This window comes from Esox lucius, chromosome 3 (assembly GCF_011004845.1).
Source record: "Esox lucius isolate fEsoLuc1 chromosome 3, fEsoLuc1.pri, whole genome shotgun sequence".
Classification (NCBI taxonomy): Eukaryota; Metazoa; Chordata; class Actinopteri; order Esociformes; family Esocidae; genus Esox; species Esox lucius.
In genome coordinates this window covers 26191856-26203598 of record NC_047571.1, presented here as the reverse complement: position 1 = coordinate 26203598, position 11743 = coordinate 26191856, and the positions used below count along the sequence as shown (strand labels likewise).

The 11743-nt window shown below is 41.8% G+C and overlaps 1 protein-coding gene across 3 annotated transcripts in view; it reads left to right on the top strand.

The window, feature by feature from the left end:
* The first annotated feature begins 1733 nt into the window (after window positions 1–1733).
* Window positions 1734–11743, top strand: part of kcnq3 (potassium voltage-gated channel, KQT-like subfamily, member 3) — a 90263-nt gene continuing 80253 nt past the window's right edge. Inside the window, exons 1-2 of one of the 3 annotated variants that reach the window (XM_010893045.4) lie at window positions 1734–1979; window positions 2416–2866. In XM_010893045.4, coding sequence (XP_010891347.2) covers window positions 2562–2866 — 305 coding nt within the window. In that variant the 5' untranslated portion in view covers window positions 1734–1979; window positions 2416–2561. Of the gene's footprint in view, window positions 2032–2058; window positions 2124–2415; window positions 2867–11743 lie in introns of those variants that run through there. The other 2 variants (XM_020045496.2, XM_020045497.2) reach the window with 2 other exon arrangements.

The window sequence follows — 11743 nt, the reverse complement described above, 5'->3', positions numbered from 1 at the left end:
TCTTTCATCCTTCTAGGAGATGGGTTTACTGAGAACACATTCTTATTTACAGGAAAGAGAACAATTAGGGCTAACTTCCTTCTGACCTGGAATCTATTTTCATCCACTGCAAACCTTACTATTCACACTGAAAATGCTAGTCAGTCTTTCGCTGGTGTTTACTTTGCACCAAAAGCCTCTGCATCTAGAGCACAGCAAATACTGGCTGACTCCATAAATCTAGTTGAGGTTAAATGTGGTGGATCTTTACCATTGAAACCTTATACAAGATCCCTGGTTCAAGCTACTGGTGAAATGTCCAACAGGGCATGATTAAATCCTGGACCAGGTCTATGGCACTATTAAAGTGGTAAATCACACTACACTGCCCTACGCGTCCCCCTGGCTCTCTGCCCATTTTATTTTTCATCTCATCCCTGCAATGTAGACCGAAACTTAAAGCAAAGCCTGTCAAACAAAAAGTGTTGGAAACATACTAACAATGCCATTACGGAGCTACAGGATTGCTTAACGCGCCATTGAACGGGCCATATTCAAGGGCAAAAACACAGACCTACACAGCTCCACTTGCAACGCCCTCGTATCCAGAACTACTACAGCGAATTCTTCCGGTTGAATGTGTCCAGCTCCATCTGTCAGTGGATCACTGAGCACTGAAGTTCTGCAAGGATGCACAGTATCACCAACCTCCACTCAGTCTACATGCCAAGGACTGTACTTTGAACAAGCTAATCAAATGTGCAGATGACACCCCTTTGGTTGGCCTCGTCACAGACAGCGATGGGTCCATCGTGCCCAGTGAAAAAGTTGAGGGGGCCTGAGGCAGTCAAAACAACCTGAGGAGATGATGGCTCACTTAAGGCCATGCCTCCCAAACCGTCCCTCTTGAGACTGATAACTTGGCTGTTATTCTGGCTGAATTACCAATTTATAAAAATAATCTCCCACAACCTGAGGTGTGAGGACAACATCACAGTGATTACCAAAAAAACATATCAGCAGAGGCGCCACCTGAGGCAGCTGAAGACATATTGCAGCTAATAGCTATCTGGTTGTACATATAAACTCTAGAGTCCGTCCTCACCTATTCTGTCTGGTTTGGGTCTGCATCTGGTACGCATGGTTGGCCCACAGAAAGGGTCATCTCCTGCCACCTGCCCTCCCCCCAAATCCTACACCAAGGCAAGATTATTTTGAGTTCAGACAAGTTGTTCTGCAGTTAAAGAGCAAGGCAACATGCCACTCATTTGAATATCTTACCTATGGTATATGGTATAGGTATTAGTATGTAAATATTTCTAAAATGTTGTAGTTTTTCAATGTGTTTTATACCCTCCATTTGCTCAGATCTTCTTCTATGTGTTTTCAAATAGTCTAAAAGCATCTGAATATGCGTTTACAAATGGTCTGAGCGCGTTTAATCCTGGTTACAACACTGGCCCTCTGGGCATATGCGCTTCCAAATACCAAATCTCCAATGCACATAGAGAGGTGCGGTAACCTATAGCTAGCTATTCTATTTCAAATGATTAAGTAAAAGAAAAAAAGAAAATAATTTGTAAAGCAAGACTTTCAATTTACCAATAATGATGATTTGTTCATTATACGAACAGTTGACACAATAGAAAAGGAAAACAGGCTATCATAACTGGAAATGAGGTAAAATGGGTACGGTTTATACATTTTAGCGCGCGAGCGTAAGCGTACATTTCTGGGTTATGGAATGTCAGCACGTGCTCAGGAGGGTCTGGTCGCGACTGTTTGTGAGAAAAAGAAATGCTTGATTATTGTGTGGTGGCAGTGGGCTACAATTTCAGTGTCAACACGATTCTTTTACGCAAGACTCATCTCAACCCTTACCCCACCCCTCTTTTCACATTGTTTGTTTAATCGGGAGCGGCAGGTGGAGACCCAGAGGAGGAATTCTGGCTTGAGAAAGAAATCATGCCTTGTCGGGAGCAGTCGGCAATGGAGCACAAGTAGGCTACTCCTTGTAGATGTCTCGATGTTATGGATGATTTAGCCATTGTTGTGAGTTGGCATAGTCTGTTTATTAGGCGTATATAAGGTGCATCCTACTGGGTGTTGACTATTTTGTCTGTGTAGCCTAATGACTGTTTACGGTATGTGATAACTGGGTTCTTTGAAATAACATGGCACGCAAATGTTGTTCGAATCTTCTCGATATGATCGAATGTTTCCACTGATGTCAACGTTGAAATTATTGGATCATAACTATGCACGAATAACCCAGAAAGGCACTCTTTTTATTGATAGCTTTCTCAAACACCACACGCGAATTACAAAGAGGATATTATCTGGTACTGTGCATTTCTTGCCAAGTGTGCAAGGTGTATTCGTTCGCGTCGGTGACAGCTCTCTTTCTCTCTCTCTCCACCCTCCTGTTCCCTTCAGTCAAGCTGACGTTCATCTCCCTTCATGAAGGGGACCAGCTCCTTAAATGACCCCCAGCTGAAGTCATCTTGATCTATCGCCCCAGATCATGGCATGCAGCTCATACCAGATCTCTGTAAGTGCGGCTGTAAGGATCACAATTGAACATGGGGATCAGGTCCAGAAATGTTGCTAACGGTTCGGAGGAGCAGAGAGAGAAAAAGACACCAGCTCTGCCCGTGGACTTGGACCAAGGTGCCGGGGTGGACAAAGATGGGGCTCTCCTGTTGGTGGCTCCAGGTAAGGAAGATTTCAAAAGGAGCACTCAGGGTTTTGGACTGTTGGCGAAGACCCCACTGGGGTACACGCGACCGGTCAAGCGGAATAACATTAGAAAGCGAAGAATTCAAACCCTTATTTACGACGCCCTGGAGAGACCGCGAGGATGGGCGCTACTCTACCACGCGTTTGTGTAAGTAACCAAGAACCCACATCTCTGGGACGTCTTAATTACTCACACATACAGACGTACATAACATCCGTATTCGACAGTATGTTATTTTCAAACTTGACATTTGCAGAGAAATGTCTGATAGACTAAAAGTTCCCTAATTACTGACTCACACGTTGGCGTTCATGTAGTTGTTTGTGTATTTATTTATTTATTTTTACCTAAAAAGTAACATCTTCAAAACCATTTATTCAAACATTTTGGCCAAGAATTGTATTGACTAGGCAGACAGCAGTAACATAAACGCCCAGAGCACACATTTCCAGTTTCTTACTTATCAGTTTCTAAGTAATTGAAACATAAGTCCACTTATTTCTCCGCTGAAAATGTGAAAACGGTTCTAAAACAGTTGACTACCCCAAACGTTATGCATGACATTCTGTAATTGATGAAAATGCATGGTTTTGCTTTGTCTGGTTTCTACATCTAACGCATTAGCGGAGTTACTGTTTGACATGTAAATCCAACGTTTCTTTTATTTAGATTAATCAGAGACGTGGATGGCTAAAGTCATGAAATATGTTTATTTCAAGTGACACCTACAAGGGATGGTTGCCCAAACCCTCCAGTAAATGAATCTAAAAATAAATGATGACCAACATCGTAGGGTATAGAGGTAGCCTCACTTCTCTTGATCTTCGGCTGTAAGTATATGGCTGTAACTCAATAACGGATTGCTGACTATATATACAATATCACATTTAAGTCAGATACTGTAGGATTGGTAAATAACATCACTCATTCTTCATGAATCCAGGTCGTAATAGCAGTCCCTAAAATTGATGTCTGTCCAATTTCTAGTTTGGTAGGATGTGATGCAGATAATATAGTGGATGCATATCAGTCTTACCAGTGGTGTTTTTCAAAAATGTCAATGCATTAAATAAGTTGCTTAATAGTAGTTTTGTTTTTAAATGGGGTGGACACCAGTATTATTTGTGTTTCGTACATGGGATAAGAACTCTGTGTGTTCCATTGCAGGGAAACGTGATTCATACATGGTCTGTGTTAGGTTCTTATAGGGCCGTATCAGGTGGTATTGGTCTGTGTGTGTGTGTGTTATAGGGTCAGGAGGAGAGGGAGTGTGTGCTCTCTCTGTGTGTCAGCCAGAGTGTTGAAATCTACCGACTCATGTTACGGTAGAGATGAAATACTGCACTTTAACAAAAGAAAGACGGAGATGGATGGACAGGTGGTATAGAAAGAGAGTGATAGAATCACAGGAGGGAAAGAGAGATATGGAGAGCAGGAATGAACATAAAGATAGAGGGATGATATGAAGGAAAGAGAGTGAAAGATTATGGAGGAATGAAAGAAAAAGAGAGATGGATAGAAAGATAGTGAGGGGAAAAAAGAGGGATAGAAAGAGCATGAGAGACGGATGGTTAGGAGAGATTAAAAAGGTAGAGATGGATGGGAAGGAGGAATAGAAAGAGAGAGAGAGAGAGAGAGAGAGAGAGAGATGGTTAAGAGTCATAGCAAGGGAAAAGGGGAGAGAGAGACAGAGAGAGAGAGAGAGACAGAGAGAGAGAGACACAGAGAGACAGAGAGAGAGAGAGAGAGAGAGACAGAGAGAGAGAGACACAGAAAGACAGAGAGAGAGAGAGAGACACAGAGAGACAGAGAGAGAGAGACAGAGAGAGAGAGAGAGAAAGAGAGACAGAGAGAGAGAGACACAGAGAGACAGAGAGAGAGAGAGACACACACAGAGAGACAGAGAGAGAGAGAGAGAGAGAGAGAGAGAGAGGGATGGTTAAGAGTCATAGCAAGGGAAAAGGGATGAGAGACAGAGAGAGAGAGAGAGAGAGAGAGAGAGAGAGAGAGACACAGAGAGACAGAGAGAGAGAGAGACACAGAGAGACAGAGAGAGAGAGAGACAGAGAGAGAGAGAGAGAGAGAGAGAGACATAGAGAGAGAGAGACAGAGAGAGAGAGAGAGAGAGACACAGAGAGACACAGAGTGACAGAGAGAGAGAGAGACACAGAGAGACAGAGAGAGAGAGAGAGAGACAGAGAGAGAGAGAGAGAGAGAGAGATGGGTAGGAGGGATTGAAAGAGAGATTGGAGACAGATACAAAGTGAAGAACAAGATGCGTTTATTAGAGAAGGAAAGCGAGAGAGGGAGAGAGAGATTGAAAAACAGAAGCTGGTAATCACGAGATAGATATCCGAAGAGAAATAAATAAAATGATTACAGAGATTTTTGTGCATCAGCAGTTCTGTCCTGGGTCAGTACAGTGATCCTTGCCCTCGTCTGGGTATCCAGACTAACGGGTGCACTCACTGGCAGACCGCCCCCAGTACACGCTCTCAGAGAGGCCTGTAAAATGCCTTGCTAATGTGGACTTATTACTGGAAAAGGAAAGACTTTTATCAACCAGGGCGTTCACTTACTTGCAGCCTGGGTTTTCCTCATGGTCAAAATAAAATAAGATTAAAATTGAATAAAAGTGCCATAAATGCAAAAACGCCATATATATTCACTACCGTTCAAAAGTTTGGGGTTACTTAGAAATGTCCTTTTTTTGTCCATTAAATTACATAAAATGTTTCAGAAATGCAGTGCAGACATTGTTAATGTTGTAAATGACTCTTGTGGCTGGAAACCGCTGATTTTCTATGGAAAATCTACGCAGGCGTACAGAGGCCCATTATCAGCAACCATCGCTCCTGTGTTCCAATGGCACGTTGTGTTTGTTATCCAAGTTTTTCATTTTAAAAAGCGAATTGATCTTTAGAAAACTCGTTTGCGGTGTTAGCACTGCTGAAAACGGTTGTGCTGATTGAAGAAGCAATAAATTTGGCCTTTGGACTAGTTCAGTATCTTCAGCATCAGCGTTTGTGGGTTCGATTAATATCTCAAAATGGCCAGAAACAAATAACTTTCTTCCGAAACTCATCAGTCTATTCTTGTCTCAATAGCCAGCACCCCGGAGTCACCTCCTCACTGTTGACATTGAGACGAGACACTGATGGATTTGTCCTCTTGCACCGGGGCCTCCCACTCCTCTTTCTATCCTGGTTAGAGTCCATCTGTGCTGTACTGTGAACGGTGCACTGCACATCATTCCACAGGATCTTCAATTTCTTGTCAGTTGCCCTCATTTCTCAGCACAAGAATAGACTGACGAAGAATTGATTTTTCACAGTGCTGGGATCATCGTGTATGGGCATGCTAACACACCTGAACACCGCAGTTAGCCCATTTCTTAAAACAAGAATAGGCTGATGAGTTTCAGAAGAAAGTTCTTTGTTTCTGGCCATTTTGAACCGATAATCGAACACACAAACGCTGATGCTGAAGATACTGAACTAGTCTAAAGAAGGCCGTTTTTATTTCACACTGTGTGTGCTGTATAGAGCCCAAAATGGTGCCATCAGGCAAGATAGATCTAACTATTCAGCAACATGCAATGTAAAAAAATAATAAAAATCTGGTCCTTCTGAAGTTGTGTCTTTTGTGGTACCAAGTTAACCACCAATGTCTGGGTTCAAGCCTTAAATGCCGCCAGGCAGCGATTGGGGGTTGGGAGGCCCAGTGTGCAGTGCAAATTGGCTAGCACCAATTGGGGGGGGGGGCACAGTGACATTGCCAGCAGGTATATCTTTAACGACTCCCGACGGTGACTTTGGCTCCTGCCAAGCTAACTGTGGTAGTCAGGTGAGTTAGCATGCCCATACACAATGATCCACAGAGTGGAAGATTGCCGAAAGGCTTGACGCAGATTCCTATGAGGAAAGCTTGCCGGGACCTTCAACTGTTTTGAATCCTTTGGGAGTCCTTTGTTGCAGTGACACAGGGCCATGGGTAAAATTGGATGTGACAAGGTTGGGGAAGGGAGTAAACGCTAATTAAATCTGGAAATAAAATAAACTGTGTCTTCCCGTGATTGCATTATGCAGTCATTATTGTACTTCTTCCAATGCATCTCTCTCTCCTGCGTGTGTGTTGTGGAGAGAAGTGTGAGTGTCCTGCTCACTCAGCAGCTGACAGCAAAACACGGACAAGCACTTTCATATGGTTTATTTTTGGCCAAATGCACATTAGCCCACTGTTTGAATACATGACGATAATAAAAAAAGGAAATTGTTAACTAAACACTGAAGCGATAAAGCTTCCTAGGCAACGTGGGATACTTCCAAAATATACTCCCCGAGGCTACTGAGGCCTAAAGAGGGCATCTTGCTCAAAGTCTATTGGAGTGGAATGAGCTGGTATGTAGGACGTCTGGTTCTATAAGTCCTTCCATCTCCATGAAGAGAATCAGAATTGCATATTTTTTTTGTGTGGTTTGCAACTTAAAACATCTCACAGGCACCAAATCAATTGGAGTATCAGCAGTTGCAGCACTTTGAAGTACGGGTGTGTTACCCGGTTAACATTGTCAGTGAATTCCAATTCCTATTCCGTGTCAGTGATCTGGCCAAAGCCATGCAGCGCTGTGAGAGAATCTCGTTGCTGGTGTGAACTAACATAATAATTACATATTATGTTAGTGTTATTTCAATTAAATTGTTTTAAAAGCAGTTGATGTACTCTGAGTAGGCCATTTAGGACCAAATACAATTTTATTTCACATTGCCAAATTTGAGGGTTGCTTTTTCATTTCAAATGACATGTAGACAAGACACACCCAGTGTCTGACTGACAACACACTGACACTCTTCTATCCCATTCCAAACTCTTTCCAAGTTATCTTTTTTCTTTATAGCCAATTAAGAAGGCTGAGAAATAGGCCAGAGGTGCATTCAAAGCATTTGACAACACAACCACTTTACTGTCAAAATTTTTGAATTTTTGAAGTATATATCAGAATAGAGCTTTTCACATCCTCTCTAACCGACCCCCCCGATGTCTTGCGGGGGTGGTAGGGTGTCTGCTACGTAGGTGAACATGGGGGGGAGATGTGAGGGAGGAGAACTTGAGCAAATTTGAACTGAGTGGAAAATAAACGAACAGTCAGCCAACAACATCAATTTTATACAGTACAGCAGAGCACACCCACTCGCAACAGCATCATCATGTGACATTGCCAAATTCCTGATCTCTGACAAAGTCTTATTTATTTAGAAAAATAAACCTGGCTTAGCCCATTGCTGGTTGTGTGAAAGCTATTCATATACTAAGTGTTAATGTGTTAATCACTAAAACACTGCTGTATTTATATTCAGAATTGATTTTGAATGCATCTGCTTTTAATATTAAAGTTTTACACTTAACAATTAGCCAAACTCTGATTTGGCTGTGAATGGTCAGTTTCACAACTTAATTTGATTGCATGTCAATTTGCAAAACGAAAAGTGGATGTGCGTTATTTATCTAACCCACAGTAACCTGCTTTATTGAACACCTGTAAAGGATTAAAGAAGTGTCTTAACAGATATGGTGGATTACTTGCTAGTTGTCAGTGTTTTGTGCCCAAATCATGAGAAAAAACACATACGAGCCCCTTCTCTAACAAACCTAACACAGTTGTTGAATGTTGGTGAAAGGGGAGTATGTCAGAAATCTTTCTGGTATTCTCTGCTATGGGTGGAACGTGAAAAGGGTTTTACCATTTATTGCCTAAACAGCATGTTTCATTTTCTTGTGCAGTTATGTAGGCTGAATGCTGTCTTTATGTTGACATCAACTCCAATTAGTTTGGGAGGAATGGAATATTCTGGTGATATGCTTAAACTTTGAGAACACTTGAGTTGATACAGTGGGGAGAACAAGTATTTGATACACTGCCGATTTTGCAGGTTTTCCCACTTACAAAGCATGTAGAGGTCTGTAATTTTTATCATAGGTACTCTTCAACTGTGAGTGACGAAATCTAATTAAAAAAAAAGTAATTAAAAAAAAGTAATTAATTTGCAATATATTGCATGAAATAAGTATTTGATACATCAGAAAAGCAGAACTTAATATTTGGTACATAAACCTTTGCTTGCAATTACAGAGATCATATGTTTCCTGTAGTTCTTGACCAGGTTTGACACACTGCAGCAAGGATTTTGGTCCACTCCTCCATACAGACCTTCTCCAGATCCTTCAGGTTTCGGGGCTGTCGCTGGGCAATACGGACTTTCAGCTCCCTCCAAAGATGTTTCTATTAGGTTCAGGTCTGGAGACTGGCTAGGCCACTCCAGGACCTTGAGATGCTTCTTACGGAGCCACTCCTTAGTTGCACTGGCTGTGTGTTTTGGGTCGTTGTCATGCTGGAAGACCCAGCCATGACCCATCTTCAATGCTATTACTGAGGGAAGGAAGTTGTTGGCCAAGATCTTGCGATACATGGCACCATCCATCCTCCCCTCAATACAGTGCAGTCGTCCTGTCCCCTTTGCAGAAAAGCATCCCAAAAGAATGATGTTTCCACCTCCATGCTTCACGCTTGGGATGGTGTTATTGGGGTTGTGCTCATCCTTCTTCTTCCACCAACCACAGCGAGTGGATTTTAGACCAAAAAGCTCTATTTTTGTGTCATTAGACCACATTACCTTGTCCCATTCCTCCTCTGGATTATCCAGATGGTCATTGGTAAACTTCAGACGGGCCTGGATATGCGCTGGCTTGAGCAGGGGGACCTTGCGTGCGCTGCAGGATTTTAATCCATGAGGGCGTAGTGTGTTACTAATGGTTTTCTTTGAGACTGTGATCCCAGCTCTCTTCAGGTCATTGACAAGGTCCTGCTGTGTAGTCCTGGGCTGATCCCTCACCTTCCTCATGATCATTGATCCCCACGAAGTGAGATCTTTCATGGAGCCCCAGTCCGAGGGAGATTGACGTCATCTTGAACTTCTTCCATTTTCTAATAATTGCGCCAACAGTTGTTGCCTTCTCACCAAGCTGCTTGCCTATTGTCCTGTAGCCCATCCCAGCCCTGTGCAGGTCTACAATTCTATCCCTGATCTCCTCACACAGCTCTCTGGTCTTGGCCATTGTGGAGAGTTTGGAGTCTGTTTGATTGAGTGTGTGGACAGGTGTCTTTAATACAGGTAACAAGTTCAAACAGGTGCAGTTAATACAGGTAATGAGTGGAGAACAGGAGGGCTTCTTAAAGAAAAACTTACAGGTCTGTGAGAGCCGGAATTCTTACTGGTTGGTAGGTGATCAAATACTTATAACATGAAATAAAATGCAAATTAATTATAAAAAAAATCATAGAATGTGATTTTCTAGATTCATGTTTTAGATTCCGTCTCTCACAGTTGAAGTGTACCTATGATAAAAATGACAGACCTCTACATGCTTTGTAAGTAGGAAAACCTGCAAAATCGACCGTGTATCAAATACTTGTTCTCCCCACTGTACGTTTACTTTTGCATGTATTTCCCCTTAATTCAAGGGCACACTTATGTCACTTATGACCTTATACCACCTGGATTGTTCAAAATAGTCTTTCTCTAATGTTCCAGAACAATTTTTGAGTAGCATCATTGTTTACAGCAGGGGTGTCAAACCGGTTCCACGGAGGGCAGAGTGTCTGCAGGTCTTTGGGTTTTCCTTTAAATTGGTTCCCAGGTCAGACCTGAACAACCAGGTGGGGGTAGAAATTAACCAATTAGTGAACTCATTAATCAATCAGGTACAAGGTGAGAGCGAAAACCTGCAGACACTCGGCCCTCCGTGGAACCGGTTTGACACCTGTGGTTTACAGCTACACACAGTGGCTTCAAAATTGTTGTCCTGTACTCGAATATACAGTCAAATTGCCAGGAAAAATCCTACAAAAACTATCGTGTCAAGTAGACTGTTTAAAAACAATTACTACAAAGTATAACTGAATACTCTGAGGGGAATGGGTTGGTCAGTCAGTGATGTCTGTCTGCTGTTGGGGGATGTCTGCACCCAATGAACACAGAAAATCTTCCTTTCAATGTACATGTACATTTTGTAAAGATTTCACTGATATTGTAATTGATTGTAACTTTTCTTAGTAATTTGGAAATTGATTATCGAGAAGGAAAAAGCAGCCCTAGTAGTCTGTTTCCTATTTCTTTTAATTAATTCCCTCAATTTTGTTATTCTGTCAGTTGTATTTATTTATTCTGAAATTCATATTTTTGAATTCCCTCAATGTTTTAATGTGTTCTTTCAGTTTCCCTCTGCAGATTTCAGTGCGTAATGCCCTTATCATAGATTGATAAAAGAAGCAGAGTATGTCAGTAAATTATTCTCAATAATATATTCAAGTAAATCTTTGTATTTCCACCCCAAAAATAATTTGAATTCACTCACTTGAATCAATCCATGATAAGGACGTGCTTGAATCTGCTGGGGATGTTAAAATGTACGGATTAATATATTATGGGAACAAATTAATTCAACTGAATAAACTGATAACACAAGAGAGAAAACGAATATAAAAAAAGAGTAAACAATAACAGATTTGAGCGAGTGGAATGACTGTGGCGTATTCGGACACCTGATTGCTTGCATCGCCCTCATGTGTTTAAACAAGAAATGTGTTTATGATATTACCAGCAAAATACCTTCATATTACCGAGTTATACTACACTAGGGTTTTGTTGGGGAAGCCAAAAATTTTTTGATTATTTAGTTCCATGTTCTACTGTTCGTTCTAAAGCCTGTGTGGATTTGTGCCAGTTAATATGAACACTGCACTGACATTCTGCAGCTGTTGTTGGTAAATAGTCTATCTGACCTGACATGATGCACCTTTAATGAGTACTTAGGTCCCTGGAAATGTCCCCTGGATTATGAGGGCATAGATTACATACTGAGGAGACAGGTTGGCAGGTGTTAGTTATGGTGGCTGAGTTGTTAAAGCCACTTCGAAACACACACACACACACACACAGATGTGACGTGAAAAGATGTAGGCCTAGA